The 20753-nt window shown below is 42.9% G+C and overlaps 1 protein-coding gene across 2 annotated transcripts in view; it reads right to left on the reverse strand.

The window, feature by feature from the left end:
- LOC117462861 (palmdelphin-like) overlaps positions 1 to 20753 on the reverse strand; it is a 36005-nt gene that overhangs the window by 5428 nt on the left and 9824 nt on the right. For both annotated transcript variants that reach the window (XM_034105209.1, XM_034105210.1), the window contains exons 2-8: positions 17219 to 17267; positions 17017 to 17097; positions 16573 to 16670; positions 14285 to 14399; positions 14132 to 14156; positions 13954 to 14046; positions 183 to 343 (exon numbers count right to left, since the gene is read on the reverse strand). In XM_034105209.1, coding sequence (XP_033961100.1) covers positions 183 to 343; positions 13954 to 14046; positions 14132 to 14156; positions 14285 to 14399; positions 16573 to 16670; positions 17017 to 17097; positions 17219 to 17263 — 618 coding nt within the window. In that variant the 5' untranslated portion in view covers positions 17264 to 17267. The remainder of the gene's footprint in view (positions 1 to 182; positions 344 to 13953; positions 14047 to 14131; positions 14157 to 14284; positions 14400 to 16572; positions 16671 to 17016; positions 17098 to 17218; positions 17268 to 20753) is intronic.

The raw sequence follows: 20753 nt of genomic DNA on the forward strand, positions 1-20753 counted from the left end.
CCAGACACAAAACTAAAACCTTGACTTAAGAATCGTGACACCATGTATTCATAATTACTGTAGGCTATAGCCTGTAACTTTTTCACTTCCACTCATACTGCACCAATCTGTTTTGTTTTCAAGCTTTTTAAAAGATGCTTTTCAAAAGTTTTACATGAATACAGGTTATTATTTAATAATACCTCTTGTGAATTTAAGGCATAAACACACTTCCTTCCGTCGTCGTAAACCTTGAGCCCGGCCTGCTGGCTTAGCTCCTCAGCAGGAACGGCAGCAGTAGAGAGCACCGTGCTCTTGCCGGTCTTCAGGTCTTTGGTCACACTGATCTCCATGGCAAACAGAGCTGGGACTCAGAAGAAGGACAGGCACAGTTAGTAATATCACTTTATGTTGGCCAAACCTCATCTGAATAAATGATGACACTGCAAACATTTTAATTGCTAAGATTGAAAGCTTGATACAGTTGCTAACTGTTTCTAACCGTTGCTTATGATTGCTCACTGTTTCTAACGGTTGCTTATTGTGGCTATCTGTTGCAACCTTTTGCAACCTGTTGCTAACTGTTTCTAACCGTTGCTTTCTGTTGCTTATGGTGGCTATCTGTTGCAGCCTATTGTTAATTGTTGCTTACTGTTGATCTGTTGCTAATTGTTGCTAACTGTTGCTTACTATTGCTACTGTTGATATGTTGCTAATTGTTGCTAATTGTTGCTTACTGTTGATCTGTTGCTAATTGTTGCTAACTGCTGCTTACTGCTGCTTACTGTTGATTTGTTTCTAACTGTTGCTTACTGTTGATATGTTGTTAATTGTTGGTAATTGTTGCTAACTGTTGCTTACTGTTACATGACATTACATTACATTGCATTTAGCTGACGCTTTTATCCAAAGCGACTTACAATAAGTGCGTTCGACCAACAAAATACAAACTTGAAGAAAACAGAATCATAAAGTACATCAGGCTTCATAGAGCAAAAACATTTCAAGTGCTACTCAACTTGTTTTAGGTAAGCCAGTCCTTTATTAGTATATACGTGCTTTGTTAATAGTTCTATTGCTCGAAGTGGAGTCGAAAGAGATGAGTTTTCAGTCTGCCCGGGAGGTGTGTAAGCTATCTGCTGTCCTGATGTCAATGGGAGCTCATTCCACCATTTTGGAGCCAGGATAGCAAACCCACGTGTTTTTGCTGATGGGAACTTGGGTCCCCTTCGCAGTGCGGGTGCAGCGAGCCGTTTGGCCGATGCAGAGCGGAGTGCACGTGATGGGGTGTACGGTTTAACCATGTCCTGGATGTAAGAAGGGCCAGATCCATTCGCAGCATGGTACGCAAGTACCATTGTCTTGAAGTGGATTCTAGCAGTTACCGGAAGCCAGTGGAGGCAGCGGAGGAGCGGCGTGGTGTGGGAACATTTAGGAAGGTTGAAGACCAGACGAGCCGCTGCATTCTGGATGAGCTGCAGAGGTCGGATGGCACATGCAGGTAGACCAGCCAGGAGGGAGTTGCAGTAGTCTAGGGGTGAGATGACGAGAGCCTGGACCAGAACCTGCGTCGCTTTCTGGGTCAGCTGGGGACGCATCCTCCTGATGTTGTAAAGCGTGTATCTGCAGCAGCGGGTTGTAGCAGCGATGTTTGCAGTGAAGGACAGGTTGTTATCTAGGGTCACACCCAGATTCCTTGCAGTCTGAGTCGGGGAAACAACAGAGGTGCCGATGTTGATTGTTAGGTCAAGAGAGGGACAATCTTTTCCCGGAAGGAAAAGCAGTTCAGTCTTGTCAAGGTTGAGCTTGAGGTGATGAGCAGACATCCACTGAGAGATGTCAGCTAGACAAGCAGAGATGCGTGCGACGACCTGGGTCTCTGAGCGGGGAAAGAACAGGATTAGTTGGGTGTCGTCAGCGTAGCAGTGGTATGAAAAACCATGCGGGCTAATGACAGATCCGAGTGAGTTTGTGTACAAGGAGAAGAGGAGGGGACCAAGAACAGAGCCCTGAGGGACCCCTGTAGTTAATTGACAAGGGTCGGACTCCGACCCTCTCCAAGTAACCCTGTAGGTGCGGTCTTTGAGGTATGAGGTGATGAGGGAAAGTGCAGAGCCTGAAACTCCAAGTTCTTGAAGAATGTGAAGGAGGATCTGATGGTTCACCGTGTCGAATGCAGCAGACAGGTCCAACAGGATGATGACAGAGGAGAGGGAGGCTGCTTTAGCCGTGTGCAGTTCCCCAGTGACAGCAAGGAGGGGAGTTTCTGTGGAGTGACCTGTTGATCTGTTGCTAATTGTTGCTTACTGTTGATTTGTTGCTTACTGTTGCTTACTATTGCTACTGTTGCTTACTGTTGATATGTTGCTAATTGTTGCTAACTGTTGCTTACTGTCAACCCAGTCTCACGGCATTTCGTGTTATAGTCATGACATTTAATCTATTGATTCGTGTTCTCCAACACGATTTCCCCCTTTTTTTCGTGTCACACAGAACGATTTCAAAAGCAATGTATTTATATTGGTGGTATGTTTCGTGCCTGCAGCACGTATTTTTGTCCGTTCGGGCATAGGCGGCGCGTGAGGCTCAGGTTTGTGAAGGCTAAATAACTTTTTTTACCTGACGCTGCTAAATGATTACATGTCTCTTATTTAGCACAGAATATGATCCTATCCGTGACATATGGATCTTAACAAATATCCGCTATATCAGATACCTGTAGATCAGCTATTTATTTCACATGAGTTCCAGTGTGGCAGCTTTTCACGGCTCCCCCTGGTGGATCCATGATCCATTGCAGCTGGTTTCATTATAATTAAATGTATTTATCAAGGGGGCATTTCAAGTCCTGCGGGGGGGTTTTCCTTTTCAGCAGGGGCCCACCCCTGTAGTCTGAAACGAAGCGCTACATCTGTAGGACCGCTTAGCGAGATCTCGTTTGTTAGGGTTAGTTAAGATAACTCAAACATATCCAGGGTATGTTGAACTGGCTTCGTAGTACAGGGCACAGTGTGAGGAAATATTTGTATGTATTCATGTTAGTAAACTATCAAGATGCTTAAAAAGGGAAAATGATTTGGGTAAGAAAACTGTGAACTGTTTTTGGGGCCTGTGAACATTTGGTTTTTTGAGGACAAAGGAAGAGGGGGAAGGTCAGGAGTTAACATACAGTCATCCCTGTGATAATGAAGCTGAGCCACTGGGATTGGGGAATTTAAGATGTGAGGTGTTGATAATAATTTGGGCAGCCAATCACTGGTCTGGAAGGGAGGCGCAGATAACTCCTCCTCTGGTCAGCGAGGTATTTAGACAGGAACCCCGCTGTGTGCCCTCTCTCTCTCTTCTCGCGTCGCTCGGACTGGAAGGTCGTGGCGGCCTGTGGGCAGGAGCCAGGAGTAGGCCAACTCCTGACATTATACATATGATACGATATGGTTGTGTATGGTAATGTATTTGAATGTATTGCATTGTATATTACCATTAAAGTGGATTATTGTTTAACGGTTAAGTGTATGCTCTGGATTTCCTTCATGTAAGATAACAGCTTGTTTAGGGACGCGCGGAGATTTGGAAATGCGGCCTAGTTATCATTTAAATCTCCTAACAACAGGTGGCTGCATGGCAGCGCTAATGTAGACACAAACATTATACATTATATTTTTGTTTTACCAGGATGCAGTGACACAAATATTTGGGAAGGCTTAGCCTTCCCAAGCCTACAGTACCCGCCGCCCCTGCGTTCAGGTCTTGGAAGACCAGAAGCTGTGGGGTTCATAAAAACATGTTCTTACTCAATATCAAGCCACGATTATTGTTTTTATTTTAAATCGTATAATGTCGGACTTTTTTTGTCGTCTGTGAGGAAAAGAAATTAGGCTCAGAGCCTCAGAATACTGAAATCTGTGTTTTTTTAAATCTTTTTTTCCTTCTAATTCTAATTCTTTTCTAAATAACACACTGTTATTTACTCAACAATAACACACAATTATCCTTGTTTTTATTTATTAGTTTAACTCTATAATCTCTGGCTTTTTTGGCGTCCGTCAGGAACTACATTTCAAAATAAAAATAACCGGAAACAGACGTAGGCCTATAAGGGACATTTAGAGCATCATTGCGATACACAGCAACTGAACTGATTACCCAAGATCCTCAGCTATGGTTTAAGCTCGCTGATTGGTGTTAATGCCATATCAAATCCGAAAAACCTTTTTTTAAAAAGAAAATAATACTTTATTCCGAGTGTTCTTGCTTTTCTCTTTGAAAGTCATCACATAACAGCATTGTAATACACGGTTCGGCTGCATTACATATTACAGATCTGCCGTAGTTCTTTATTTATAGAGCCCTGATTAGAAAACTTCTGGACAAACAGGAAGAAATGCCGCCAAAACTGAATACTTGACGTGGATCATAAATATATCAACAATTAAACAACATCTTCAATTTCTCTTCACACAATACATCTTCTTGCAGTATCAACACTAATTCAGCTGACTTTTACATTTGATCTAATTCGTAGGTTATATTTACTGCGGGTGTGGGGATACTTACAAATCCCCGGTTGGGTGCTTCGTTGTTGGATTTGACCCCAGTGGACGAAAGGGTCGCCTCCCTACGCCTGCGGGTTATGGGGGGGAAAACTCTGACTGTTGTATGTGCTTATGCACCAAACAGCAGTTCAGAGTATACGGCCTTCTTGGAGATCCTGGAAAGAGTCCTGTATGGGGCTCCTGAAGGGGACTCTTTAATCTTGCTGGGAGACTTCAACGCACATGTGGGCAATGATGGAGACACTTGGAGGGGCGTGATTGGGAGGAACGGCCCCCCTGATCTGAACCGGAGTGGTGGTTTGTTACTGGACTTCTGTGCTAGTCATGGATTGGCCATAACAAACACCATGTTCGAACATAAGGATGCTCATAAGTGTACGTGGTACCAGAGCACCCTAGGCAGAAGGTCAATGATCGATTTCGTTATCGTATCATCGGACCTGAGGCCGTATGTTTTGGACACTCAGGTAAAGAGAGGGGTGGAGTTGTCAACTGATCACCATCTGGTGGTGAGTTGGGTCGAGTGGCGGGGGAAGCCTCTTGATAGACCTGGTAAGCCCAAACGTGTAGTTCGGGTGAACTGGGAACGTCTGGAGGAGGCCCAAGTTCAGGAGGCCTTCAACTCACACCTCCGGCGGAGCTTTTCGGGCATTCCTGTGGAGGTTGGGGACATTGAACCAGAGTGGTCGGTGTTCAAAGCCTCTATTGCCGAAGCCGCGGCGGGGAGCTGTGGTCTCAAGGTCTTAGGTGCCTCAAGGGGCGGTAACCCTCAAACCTCCTGGTGGACACCGGTGGTCAGGGAAGCCGTCCGACTGAAGAAGGAGCCCTTCAGGGATTTGTTATCCCGGGGGACTCCCGAGGCAGTTGCAAGGTACCGACAGGCCGGAAGGGCAGCAACCTCAGCCGTGGCCGAGGCAAAGCAGCGGGTGTGGGAGAAGTTCGGAGAAGACATGGAAAAGGACTTTCGGGCAGCACCAAAGTCCATCCATCCATCCATCTTCTCCCACTTATCCGTGGTCGGGTCGCGGGGGTAGCAGTTCCAGCAGAGAGCCCCAAACTTTCTTTTCCCTGGCGACATCAACCAGCTCTGACTGGGGGATCCCAAGGCAACAAAGTTATTCTGGAAAACTGTCCGACACTTCAGGAGGGGGAAGCAGGGAACCATCCAAGCTGTGTACAGTAAGGATGGGACGTTGTTGACCTCAACCGATGGAGTGTTAGGGCGTTGGAAGGAACACTTTGAGGAACTCTTGAACCCGACAACTCCGCCCTCTATGTTAGAGGCAGAGCTGGAGTATGACGGGGGATCAACACCAATCTCCCGGGGGGAGGTCACTGAGGTCGTCAAACAACTCCACAGTGGCAAAGCCCCGGGGGTGGATGAGATCCGCCCAGAAATGCTGAAGGCTCTGGGTGTTGAGGGACTGTCATGGTTGACATGTCTCATCAACGTTGCGTGGAAGCCGGAAACAGTACCGAAGGAGTGGCAGACCGGGGTGGTGGTTCCCCTTATCAAAAAGGGGGATCAGAGGGTATGTGCCAATTACAGAGGCATCACACTACTCAGCCTCCCCGGGAAAGTTTACTCTAAGGTACTCGAAAGGAGGGTCAGGCCGATTGTCGAACCTCAGATTGAGGAGGAACAATGCGGATTCCGTCCTGGTCGTGGAACAATGGATCAGCTTTTTACTCTCGCAAGGATGCTGGAGGGGGCCTGGGAGTACGCTTATCCGGTCTACATGTGTTTTGTAGACTTGGAGAAGGCGTATGACCGAGTTCCCATGGAGTTACTGTGGCAGGTGCTGCGGGAGTATGGGGTGAGGGGCTCTCTACCCAGGGCCATCCAATCTCTGTACTCCCAAAGCCAGAGCAGTAAGTCGGACACAATTCCGGTGAGGGTTGGCCTCCGCCAGGGCTGCGCTTTGTCACCAATCCTGTTTGTAATATACATGGATCGGATTTCAAGGCGTAGTCGTGGGGGAGGGGTCTGCAGTTCAGTGGACTAAGGATTGCACCACTGCTTTTTGCAGATGATGTGGTTCTAATGGCTTCATCGGTCTGCGACCTTCAGTACTCACTGGATCGGTTCGCAACCGAGTGTGAATCGGCTGGGATGAGGATCAGCACCTCCAAATCAGAGGCCATGGTTCTCAGCAGGAAACCGATGGACTGTCCACTCTAAGTAGGGAATAAGTCCTTACCCCAAGTGAAGGAGTTCAAGTATATCGGGGTCTTGTTCTCGAGTGAGGGAACAATGGAGCGTGAGACGGGCCGGAGAATCGGAGCAGCGGGAGCGGTACTGCAGTCGCTTTACCGCACCGTTGTGACGAAAAGGGAGCTGAGCCAGAAGGCAAAGCTCTCTGTCTACCGGGCCATTTTTGTTCCTCACCTATGGTCATGAAGGATGGGTCATGACCGAAAGAACGAGATCGCGGATACAAGCGGCCGAGATGGGTTTTCTCCGCAGGGTGGCTGGTGTCTCCCTTAGGGATAAGGTGAGAAGTTTGGTCATCCGGGAGGGACTCAGAGTTGTACCGCTCCTCCTTCGCGTCGAAAGGAGCCAGTTGAGGTGGTTCGGGCACCTAGTTAGGATGCTACCTGGGCGCCTCCCTAGGGAGGTGTTCCAGGCACGTCCAGCTGGGAAGAGACCAAGGGGTAGACCTAGGACCAGGTGGAGGGATTATATCTCTTCGCTGGCCTGGGAGCGCCTTGGGACCCCCCAGTCAGAGCTGGTTGATGTGGCCAGGGAAAGGAAAGTTTGGGGCTCTCTGCTGGAACTGCTACCCCCGCGACCCGACCACGGATAAGCGGGAGAAGATGGATGGATGGATGGATGGATGGTTATATTTACACCATAATGGTGCACAGCTGATGGAAAAGGACTTGTAGTTGTAAAGATATGACTGAGTTTCTTTGAATAATGTAAATACTGTCTGAAATAATATAGCAATATACTGTAAAATTATGTGAAAACATGAATAAAACTACACATCTTCAGATGTTGTACATACATAAGTGTCCTACACTAAAATCCTACACTAATTTATTTATTTATTAACACATTAAATAATACTTTAGATTAAGGTCTTCTTTTAAATAAGAAAAAAGCTTTGGGGTATCAAAAGATAAATATTAGGCCTGACAAAGTACTTAACGTCTAATATATTGCTTTCTTGCAATGTTAACTATGTTGAAGCACTTATTTTAACCGATATTATACATATTAATTATACTGTGCAGAATATGACAGAGGTATATTGATAGATGTCTTGTAATGAACTGTTGAGGAACCTCAGCTGCTACCCAAGTTTTTAATTCATTGCATAACTACACCATAGTTGTGTATATGATATGTCAATAAACCTTAGAACATCTTGAAATCTTGAAAGGGATGTGCAAAATAGCCATTATACAGACTTTAATTAACTATTAGTAGAGAATAACGAGTAATGAATATACTTTATTACTCGTTTCCATTCATGTCAATTGCAGATAAATGTGTAGTCTTCTCAAGCACCAACTATCAAATATCTCTCCTGATTGTTGGCGCTTGACAATCACCTTCCCTGAATTTTACTCAGGTGTAACTAAAGTCTGATTTAAGGGTTGTTTATATTTCACATCATTAATCAGAATCTGAAAAGTAACTAAAATAAGTGTAGTGGAGTAAAAATACCAGGTTAACCTCTGAATTGTAGTGGAGTAGAATTACAAAGTAACAATGAGCTGTCATGTGGGTATATACACTGAACAAAAAGGGTTAGGTCGGAGGAGCCCTGCGTGGTGCACTGGCTCTCGGTAGACAGGTGTTTAAAAAAACATTAAAAACCTCCGTAAACATAAACCTTATAAAAACCCTTTTAAAAGCAACATAAAAGCTCCATAAGGACAAGACCGTTTCAGACGAATGGTTAAAAAGTGCAGAGCGGAGCCGGACCACGGAACGGCGGCAGAGTATGTTAAAAGCAGATCTCCCCGTCCCAGGATCTGGAGGGTGGTGTGTGTGTGTGTGTGTGTGCGTGCGTGCGTGCGTATCGATGTATTTACGTGTGTGTGCGTGTGCGGAGCTTGTCCCAATGGAATCCATAAAACACCCTAAATAATAGGGGGATCTAAAATGGCCAATTTAAAAGTGATTCCAGTTCTATTAGTATAAGCCATGCATAGAAGTGTAAGTGCAGTTAAAACACAAGTGCAATGATAAAAATACAAATAATTAAAACAATCTCCCCAGTAATATTAATTTAAAAAGTAAAGGGAGTGTTAAAATTAACTAATAATAATAAAATAAAGGAAGGCACACCGGGTTAGTAAAATTGTATACAATGAACTGGATGTCACTGAAAAACAAAAACCACTAAAATCGAGGTCGGGTAAGTTTAAAAGATTCCAAAGGGTAGGTGTTTTTTTGGCTCTGTTTATTTAAAAGGGTGGCAGGTAGGTGAAGAGTTCCTCTCTGTGGGTGGTTTTCTAGCCTCCAGGTAATAAAATCATTTAAAATAAATATAAATAAACAAATAAAAGCGTCCCTCCTCATGTGGCTTTGATCATTTTCAGATAAAAACATACACATAAATACATTTAAAATTATAAAACCATAAATATGAACACCATTAAGATAAATAAGATAGTGCTGAAAACATGCGATAAAAATGTAGCACACCAATACAAAAAGTCCAGATGAGGAGGATCTATAAATAATTAATAAATAAATATAAGTGCTAAAATATGTGGAGGGCGGATTAAAACAGGCTGACACACCCGCAGAGAAGGGAATTAAAATCACCCATCTGCAGGGGAGAGACTCTGGGGGGAGAGGAGATCACACAGGTTATTAAAGTTGATAAAACATGTTTAAGTGGTGGGAGGCGGACCCATCAATTATATTTTTCATTTAGTCCGCCCGGGTCAATGGTGCCCATGCGATGGATCCACCTCCACTCCGCCGCTCGCCTCGTTAGGATTAGGGTAATGTTGTGAATCGAGTGGCCCATGGTGGTGGTGGGGTTATGGTATGGGCAGGCGTATGTTATGAACGACGAACACAGGCCACTCGATTCACAACATTACCCTAACCCTAACCCTCACACCAGATACTGACTGGTTTTCGGACCCCCCCAGACCCCCCCAATAAAGCAAAAATGCATGTTTCAGAGTGGCCTTTTATTGTGGCCAGCCTAAGGCACACCTGTGCAATAATCATGCTGTCTAATCAGCATCTTGATATGCCACACCTGTGAGGTGGGATGGATTATCTCGGCAAAGGAGAAGTGCTCACTATCACAGATATTTTCAGATTTGTGAAGAATATTTGAGAGAAATAGTTATTTTGTGTATATATAAAATGTTTTAGATCTTTGAGTTCATCTCATGAAAAATAGGAGCAAAAACAAAAGTGTTGCGTTTATATTTTTGTTCAGTGTATTAATACTGCGCATTATGGACACAAGCGATTTTCACCCATGTATTAATTATATGTTTTACATTTGATAACACCAATGTGTTTAATACTGGCAACTTCTAATTGTGGGAAAACGAAAACGTTCAGTAGAGACGTCCCATAGAACATTTTGCGAAACACAATAGCCAGCATGTGTAGTTCTGGGGGGGCGTTCGATTCCAGTTTTGGATAGTCTGGCGTGGTTTCATTCCATTTCAAACAGCTGTTTGACGCTCGGTATAACCTTGGCGCACTGCCACTCTAACATCCAATCCCAGAGCTTGAAGATTAATCACGGGGACAGTAGTCCTAAACGATAGCTGGGGATTATGGGTAGTGTAGTGTCTTCGGCCATCCTAAACTCAGAAATGTGTTTCGGATTTGATATGGCATTAACACCATATCCCTACATGCATTGTGGCTAAAACATCCAATCAGCGAGTTTAAACCATAGCTGAGGATCTTGGGTAATCAGTTCAGTTGCTGTGTATCGCAATGATGCTCGAAATGTCCCTTTATAGGCCTCCGTCTGTTTCCGGTTATTTTATTTTGAAATTCAGTTCCTGACGGACGCCAAAAGAGCCCGAGATTATGGAATTAAACAAATAAATAAAAACAAGGATAATTGTGTGTTATTGTTGAGTAAATAACAGTGTGTTATTTAGAAAAGAATAACAAATTAGAAGGAAAAAAAGATTTTAAAAATTACAGATTTCAGTATTTTGAGGCTCTGAGCCTCATTTCTTTTCCTCACAGACGACAAAAAAAGTCCGACATTATACGATTTAAAATAAAAACAATAATTGTGGCTTGATATTGAGTAAGAACATGTTTTTATGAACCCCACAGCTTCCGGTCTTCCAAGACCCGAACGGACAAAAAGACGTGCTGCAGGCACGAAACATACTACCAATAAAGATACATTGGTTTTAAAATCGTTCTGTATGACACGAAAAAAAGGGGAAAATCGTGTTGGTGAACACGAATCAATAGATTAAATGTCGTGACTATAACACAAAATGCCGTGAGACTGGGTTGTTACTGTTGCTTACTATTGATCTGTTAATTGTTGCTAACTGTTGCTTACTGTTGATATGTTGCTTACTATTGCTACTGTTGCTTACTGTTGATCTGTTGTTAATTGTTGCTAATTGTGGCTAACTGTTGCTTACTGTTGCTACTGTTGCTTACTGTTGATATTTTGCTAACTGTTGCTTACTGTTGCTTACTGTTGATATGTTGCTAATTGTTGCATACTTTTGCTAACTGTTGCTTACTGTTGCTTACTATTGATATGTTGCTAATTGTTACTTATTGTTGCTTACTTTTTATTGCTGTCGCTACCTCAGCCTAATGGCCCCGACATACAAAGCAAAAAACCCCGGCGATTTTATGCGGGCAATATATATATATATAAACTCCCCAAACAGGCGAAAACCTACCAGTTCCACCCACTGTCTCTGCCACCTCCCTCCATGCCTGGTTCCTCCGGTTTGGATCCCGTTAATAGTTCTGGTCGTAAAGAACCGGGTGATTTGCTACCGTAATTTCTCGTTTGGAATATGAGGAAATGAATTGCGGTCTGGTTCTCCCTGCTTACACGCGGTTTGATTGGCTAGCGCTTCTAATGTCAGATTTGCATAAACGTGTTTGATTGGCTGGCCCTTCCAGCTCAGCTTCAAAAGTTGAACATTGCTCAACTTTTGAATCCTGGAGATCCTGGACATCCTGGAAATCTTCGCTTCGCTCCCCCACAATGCAGTTCGGCGAAAAGCGAGGCAAAGTGACATCATCCCCATTCAAAGTCAATGGGCAGAGAAGCGTTGGAAGCGGTGGAAGTTTCTTCTGAAGCTGCTGTGTGGACGTACCGTAAGTGTCCTCACTGTCAATATATTCTGAGAGCTGAATAATGTGGCAAGAGAACCTGATCTTCTCCAGGTAAACTCAACGTTGCTGATCAACCTTGTACCTTGGTATTCAAGCCAAACCAGGACTCTCTATGGAGTTTAGTTTAGTTTAGTTGATTTATTGATAGTGTCGTGGACAATCTCCATCAATGAACTGTCACAAAAACAGTAAATGGTGCAGCTTTAGCCGACATGGCTAATTTCCAGCTGTTGTCCCCGGCCAGATGGTAATAGACACCCTTAAAATTACAATATATCAACAGCATTAGTTATAAGAAAATATATAAAATAAAAAGGAGGAAAGACAAGTAGATACCGGTGTGAGCATAAAAGAGAACAATAAACAACACACGTTACTATATACAGTACATGTCACATAGAGCACATCACAATCACATAACAGAAACGAGGGGCAACATCCATGATCACAACATGTAACACAACATGTAACACTCACGCCATACTCAACACAGACTAGTGTGTGCAGGTGTAGTTCTCAGTGAACCATGTTTTTAAGTGAGCTGTGAAGGTGGTATGTCTTTGATTTGAGTGGGTAGAGAGTTCCAGTTTTGTAGTTATAAGTGAAAGCATTGTCTGAATCCCTAAACGTATCCAAAAATGGGCACAACAAAGCCCAACCAGACATAGAACACAAGGGCAACACTCTAAAAGGATGCAGATGTAGATCAAGGCTGAAGTCGAATAGTCCCTTTAGCTTAGGAACCTTCCTAACGGAGTGAAATGACCCGGAAGTCCCTCAGTGGCAGCCATGATAAGTGCCGTTCGAATTCTCTAGAATGATGAGAGTGATAGGAAAGGAGGTTTCAAACTTCCTTTATAACCTCCTTTAGCTTAGGAACCACTGGACCTCCCTAACCGAAAGGAGAGGAGACAATGCTGCCCCACAATGCCTTGCAGCCGCAGCATTTGCGTCACACAACAGTCGGCCGTTCACGGAAACAAACGATTATGACGGCGAAATTATATCATGAAAGTTACGGTGCTTATTAAGCATTTTAAAAGGTATGTGGTAAGTTGCCAAAGTGCTTTGTTTTGAACGTTCATCAGAATTATAATCAAAAAGAGAAATATGAACGTTAGTTTTCACTGAAATTATCAAATAAAGTCAACATTTCACAGTCTTTACTGAGCTGTGTGGAGTTTGATCAACTTCTAAAAGATGTTTGAATGGTGATATACACAGTGATAGATGTTAAGGACTAACGTTTATAATAAATACATCTGTATTGATTTTAAGATCTTTAGTTCATACAATCATACGTATTGGGATCATTTGTATTAATGTGGACCGGAGGGAGAGGGGGACGAGCAGAAGTTTCACTTTCCTTTTTTATTTCAATTCCAACTTTGGTCATGAAGAATATGTTTCTCTGTTGTCCACGTTCATAAAGCAAAGCAACAGCATCAGAGCACGGTGCAGAGTCTCTAGAGGAGTTTACAGTAGTCCCTCGTTCTTATTAAACATCCATGTTGTAGTCCGCTGTATAGAAAACTGTAGTTTCCATGGTTTCCCCACAGCAGCAGACGCACATTCATGACGTTCGCTGGCGCATCATAAACACGTCGGATAGTGAAAGTGCAGTTGATTCTCTAAAGTACCGCAGTCTCCTAAGTTCTCCTAAGTCCTTTTGAATTCTCCTATCCACTAGTCCTTAACCCTGCGACGTTTCACTCAGAGGTCAAGGGATAGACGATAGGGTTAGAACTTAGGAGCTGAGTTTTGGACTATCCGACCGCAACCAAGGCCTCAAATGTCCATACCTGCTTACATATATTTTGGTGAGCCCAAAACCTTTCAAATTTCCCCATCTTCAAACAATCACCGTGAGAGAGGTAGCTTTGACTCAGCAGTGTACAAAGTTACAATGGATTTGAATGCTGGCCATTTTTTATAAGGAAAAAGTACCAAAGTGTCCATTGTATGCTCAGTATGATTGGTTCTCTGCTATCACACTATGGGACTATGGCTAAATCCGTTTATATCAAAGCCGATAGATTGCAAAGTACAAAGTGCTTTGTGGGACTATACAGGAAGTTATAAACATGAACTCACTCCGTCTTGGCTTGCTTGCTTCAGAGTGGTTGTTGGCTGGTGTACTGTAGGAGTGTAGGACATCATGGGTCACTGTGGTGACCTGTAAAGGCTCTGTTGGACAGAAAACAGAGTTATTAGCACAGGTTTATTTTTCCTGTTGGTTAAAACAGCTACATGATACTGTATCATGACTTACCGTGAACAAAGCTGTCCTGGGCCTCCTGCAGGACAGACACAAATCAGTCAAATACATGTAATGGAAGCACTGTGTGTGTGTGTGTGTGTGTGTGTGTGTGTGTGTGTGTGTGTGTGTGTGTGTGTGTGTCTGCGTGTGTGTGTGTGTGTGTACCTTGATAATGTCCCCTGCACTTTTCTCCACAGTCTTCAGTCTGTTGAGGATGAAACTCTCTTTGGTAGAAACCTTAGATTCCTCTCTCTCCAGAGACTTCACCTCCATTTCTATCCTGAACGTTCAGAGGAGAGAGTGCACGTTCATCAGCTCACACTGTGTGTGTTTGTGATCGTGTGTGTGTGTGTGTGTGTGTGATGAAGTATTAAAATAACGTATTAAGCAGAAAGTTTAGTATAGCGTATATCTGGTATATTCATGTTTAATGTCATCTGATATATGTGTGTTTTTATATATATTCATGTGTGTTAAAACTTGGATGGACAAGTCAATTTTTTCCTCTTAAATATAGAGAGGTTTTTTTATATTAAATATTCGTATAATGATGTCCCATTTTTAGTAGAAGTAGATTAGCGCAAATGGTCTTTTCTTCCACAACTGCTGTATAATCAAAAGGTGGTTTTTTGGCTATTTGTGAGTAGGTGAGGTACAGTACAACCTGTGATTTCTGCCTTGAGTAAAAAGATTACCCGTGGATGAGTATTTTTCAGAAAGTCAGTAGAAAAGGCATGGGAGTCTCTTTGCTAATTATCAATGGTCTTTGCAAATAGAAAGCAGATGTACCCATGTTAATTGAATTGGTAAGAGGTCAGAGGAACTCCAAGAGAGGGGCTTCCTCAGACCTAATACAATTAAAGTCTTGTTGATTAGTGGTTCATATCCAGCATGTATTAGCTAAGAAACGATAACAAATTTGGTGCGTAGCTGCATAGGGGAAAATGTATGTGCGCTACTGTGCAGACGTTAGTTAATTGGATAATTCATATCCTGCAAGACTCCTAGAGAGGCAATAGGCGCATTCACACTGTGGTACTTTTCCCACAAAGGTTCATGCGAACTTAGTTCATGCGAACTCTTTAGTTCGCATGAACTAAGTACAGATCACGTTCACACCGGAAAAAGTCCCTGGGGGTGGATTAGGCAAATGAAGCTGCTGACGTCACTTCTTCTTCTTCTGCTTTGGGCTTACTGGCAGGCCGCAAACCACTTCACGGCGTATACTGCCGCCCAAAGTCCCCGGCCGGAAGTCCCCGGAGTTGGGGACTGGCTTCAGTAGAAGCTGCTGGGAGTCCCAGCAGCTTCTACTGAAGCCTTCCGAGTAAATCGCCAGAACGCCGACACCTCCTCATCTCCACCGCTCCCATGTTATTTTGTGTTGCCATAAGTTAGTCTCTCTGCGTTTCTGCGCTGGGCTAATGCTAATAATGCTAATGCGAGGATAATAAAATGGCGGCTTCACAAAACTTTTTGGGAGTTTTACGGGGCGTGGTTTACAATCCGCCCAGCCAATCAGAAATATAGCTCTTTTCTCACAAAAGAGCCGTTCGAAAGTCCCTGCTCTCTAGCAGGGACTTTCGAGGGGGTAAAAAGGTTCGCATGAACTAATTTTAGTACCGGCTCTTTTTGGTGTGAACGCGATAAAAGAGTTCTCATGAACTAAGTTTGCATGAACCTTTGTGGGAAAAGTACCGCAGTGTGAATGCGCCTCATGAGAAGATGTGTGTTATTGAGTCACACAGTTAGAGGGATAATGGTCCTTCTGAATGATCAATATATGTATGCATGTTAAGTGAGCTGACTTCGGGGTTTAGAGGAAGTTCAGAGGGGGCCTTGGGATGTGGGGGCAGTTGACCTTTGTTGGTTGGCTTAAATATATGTGTGTGCTTAATTACTCTGTATGAAGTAGGAGCAGTTTGCATGGCAGGAAACATCCTTATTTAGACACACACACACTGTAAGGAGAGGGAGCGAATCAGACGGAGTTGGCAGCTGCTGACTCACGGTCTAGGGCTCGCCCAGAAGTGAAACTGGCCAATGGAGAACTGCCAACTCACTGGTTAGCTCGCCCAGAAGTGAATTCGCCAATAACAAATAGCTAGGGAGGAGGAATCAACACAACTCCTCCCCACTTGTGTGTATAAATATTATGATATTCTTATGCTCTGCGCTCTTTTCCTGACTGGCTGTCGTGGTACATATATCACACAGTGGTAGGAATTGAGCCCGGAGCGCTCTGTATTTGGTACTATTGCAGAATGCTCTGTCTATTGTTGCTTTTACCATTAAAACAGATTATTGTTTAACCTCTATCCTGGTGCTTTGAGTTCCTTCTTTTGTAAAATGTACTAGCTCAGCAGTCATCAAGGGACGCGCGGAGCAGAGGTGAACCGTCCACCACCGCTATTGGGTGGTGCTCCAACAAAAGTGTGTGTACATGTGTGTTGTACCTATGGATGTTGAGCTGAAGACTCTGTTGCTGTGAATAATCGGTTGCATTGTGGGAAGTGGAGTCCTGTAGCAACCACTGCTCTCTCAAAGCCTTTTTCTGATGAGTACAAAGGACAAAGCAGACAAAAGTTTAAAAATGTGGCCTGCCAATATCCTCTGATGTTATTGAAATAACAATAAATGGACAATGTCTCAGTTAGGGCTGGGCAATATAAGTAAGATCAAATATCAACATACTGTATTTTTTCAACCAAATACCTTACTATCAAAATTGCAGCTATATTTCGTGGTTGGGAGTTGGGGAAAATTCTAAAAATAACACAATTTGACTGCAAAACAGCCTGTTAACTAGGAGAGAAAGACAATATCTAGTCCCTGGTCACAATGTCGATGTTGATATATTGCCCAGCCCTAGTCTCAGTGTAAAACAGTGTGTAGTGAACCTTTATATGCTGAAGTTTGAGTTTCTCTTGGTCCAGTTCCAGTTTCTTCTGTCTCATTTCTTCCTGAATGTAATGCTTCTCCTGTTATTAAAGACATACAGTGAGTGTACAGAGCAGTGACAAAAGGTTCCAACAACTAAAAGTTGTGCAGATATATCCCACATTACTGTGTGACTCTCACAGATGTAGAGTAACGCCTTACAGTGATGGCCTGTAGCCTCTCCTTCAGCAGGACACACTCCTCCATACTGCTGCACCAGAGAGTCAAACAGAGAAGAAAAGAGACACTTATTAGAAACTAGAATTATTTCACCAAAAAACTTCTCAGTTTTAAAGACACTCAAAATATCCACTCTCCCGCTAATTTAAAGATCCCATGACATGGCCATTTCTACTGCTCATAGTTCCATTGTTGAGGTCTACTAGAATAGATTTACATTGTTCCAAACTCACATTGGTTTCTCATACAGCATCTCTGTATACAGATGTAGCGCTTCATTTCAGACGCCTACCCGTGCGGGTCCGTGATCGGCACGGGGTGGGCCCCTGCTGAAAAGGAAAACCCCCCCGCAGGACTTGAAACGCCCCCTTGATAAATACATTTAATTATAATGAAACCAGCTGCAATGGATCATGGATCCACCAGGGGGAGCCGTGAAAAGCTGCCACACTGGAACTCATGTGAAATAAACAGCTGATCTACAGGTATCTGATATAGCGGATATTTGTTAAGATCCATATGTCACGGATAGGATCATATTCTGTGCTAAATAAGAGACATGTAATCATTTACTAAACATCACCATGTTTTTATTTAACAAAATAATATTTAATTCACGTTGGCGTAAGTACAAAACCATCGCTATGTTTTTAGATCAGGAAATGCATCCAGGCTCAAACAAACGATTTTCAATCATCATCCTCACGATCATTTAATGTATTATTACATTTGTTCGCGAGTTGAAATTAATGCACTAAATTTAATCCACGTGAGTTTACAACAACAAAAATAATCGCTTTGTTTTTATATCACATCCGACCGGAGGAAAATGCAGCGGCTCTCACTACCGATCATCCTAATCCCACGGGCAAACAATAATATGTACAGTGTTAATAGTTTACTGTATTATTAGTGTCTAATATTACTGGGGATTTCGGAATGGTACTGGATTTTGATTTATTGTATCGGCTTCATATCGCAATATATTCCCGAAGTCTGTAATGCAAAAATGTCCTACATTAGGGCAATTCACCCTACATTTAATCATTCAAACAAAATCATATTTCATTTCTTTTTAACGAAATAAATATGGTTTAATCCACATCATTTACTGTGTTAATTGTTTACTGTAGTATTGTGCACATTACTTTTCGCTGCTTGTTGCACCTGGTTAGAAGCTAAACTGCATTTTGTTGTCTCAGTACCTGCAATATGTGCAATAACAATAAAGTGGAATCTAATCTTGAGCAGGAACAAATGTATTTAGGCTACTTAGTACATATCTGACATAAACGATTAAACACATTTGTGCATTCTTTAAACCGAGTCAAGCCGAGTCCGGAGGTGGCGGCACATTAAAGTGTGCACCTGATGCACCTGTTTAACTTGGAGGTGCCTGATGACATTTAATCATTCAAACTAATATTTTGTTTATTTTTAACGAAATAAATGTGCTACCCGCACATATTGCCAATTAGTTCCGCAACCCGACCCGACCTGTCGGCACAAGATCCGCAACCCGACCCTAACCCGTATAGCCTAGCCTATATATGAGTAGTGAAAACTTGCAATTATTAACACATGCAGTTGCATATTTGTCTCAAAAAGCGTAGGATGTTGGTTATTTCCTCCTTCTAGGATGACACCAAAAGCCTCCCAGATGTTGGATTTCGCTCTTGAGGAAGTGTTATTGAAAATGCTGTATTCTCCACTGACGCGCACTGCAGAGGTTATGATTATGCGCGGTCCCGTGGGGGAGAAGTCTGAGGATTTAAACATTAAACTAAATTATTATTATTTTAATATATTTATTATGCAATACCCGCGACCCGACCCGCATCATCTTTGTTTTACCCAGAACCGAACCCGGAAAAAAGCGTTTGAGAAAATACCACCCGCGAATCACCTTTTTTGCGGGTCACCCGATGCAGGACTCTGGCCTGATGTGAACATTTCCAGAAGAACTCTAGCTTGAATGGCCTTTGTATGTATACAGTAGGCCTACAGTACAGCCCAACCATGTACACCTTCCTTTTTTCCCGTCTAAAGTTTGAATTGGATAAAGGTAATGGTTATCGATGGTGCTTTTATAGCCTATTGTAATGCATTCAAATGCATATATGGCCACCCATTTACACGGCTCTTCCCTTCAAGAATATGAATAGAACTTAGGTAGATCACTTTACATTTCTGCAAATTAATTTTTAATCACACACGTCTCCCCATGTCTCCCCGTCCCGAAAATGATAAATAAAATAAAAAGAGGAAACAATTTTCAAGTTCAGTTTTCAACGTTTTATTTAAAATAACTGACATAACAGACACCATACTGTCGGCCTATCTGCTGCGGAAACCAGGACGAGCTATTTCGGGATCTGTTTTTCGGGGGCTCCTCAGTCTCTCATTTACCCGGCTCCTGATCTTATGCCACTGGTCAATGTTCAGATTTGGGAACCAATTGGAAACATAGGACTCAATCTTTATCAACCTCTTGACGGGAAAAAAGGAAGGTGTAAATGGTTGAATGATGAATAAACAGTGAGGAGGGGTACAGTATGAATACACTAGATATACACAGCAGCCCAGCCTGTGAGCAGTATGAACACCAATGAGCGCTCAGCTCGAGATACCAGCGAATCGAGAGAGAGAATGATATCTGCATTTTCTCTTTTGGTTTGATTAGGACACATCCTGGGGATTGTGTTTACAAACATTGACCAGACCGTTCACCAGCCCCCACCCCCCATGTTGCCTATGCTGTCCTGTGTTGCAAACTCTTTGTTTAAAACGAATTGGCCATCTGAATGTGTGGAGGAATTCTCTCAAGGGTCACATTCCACAGCTCTCCCCCCCCCACCACTGCTGTGATCTCCCATCCCCCAGTCTGTAGGTTTGTGTTTGCATATTTCTATGCCGTAATTCACACTGGCACATACATTCTCCTTACAGTATACATACATAGGCTATATGAGTCCGTGTATCTACGGACCATTTGTTTTTCTTTATTAAAAAAGTAAACGGAAGAGCGTCTGAGAGGCGTTTTTGCCCTTTTGCTTTTTACCTTACTAAATGGTCTAATGGTCAGTGGAGCGAGGGGGGAGGCCCGCGAAGCTCGCGGAAGTGATTTCAAAACAAAAAGCACTCGTTTGCTTGGAACAAAGAAAACGGCCAAGACACACATTGAGTCCAGAAAATGAATGTTATTAAGGGCTGTAAATATAATAAGCCTGTGTCTAACATTGACAACAGGCTTATTATATTTACAGCCCTTAAGATACAGTTTTGTGTTTAACAGCTGACCACCATGACATACTTTGTTTTAGTAGATTTCGCATGAGAGCAAAATGTATAAATAAGAGCATTAAATTATATGAATATGAGAGCAACATTTATGAATGTGTGATTGTAAATACATACGTGTGTGAGAGTGAAAATGTATGTATGTAAAAGAAGAATATATGTGTGTAAGAGTGAAAATGTATGTATGTAAAAGAAGAATATATGTGTGTAAGAGTGA

The sequence above is a fragment of the Pseudochaenichthys georgianus genome, chromosome 17 (assembly GCF_902827115.2).
Source record: "Pseudochaenichthys georgianus chromosome 17, fPseGeo1.2, whole genome shotgun sequence".
NCBI lineage: Eukaryota > Metazoa > Chordata > Actinopteri > Perciformes > Channichthyidae > Pseudochaenichthys > Pseudochaenichthys georgianus.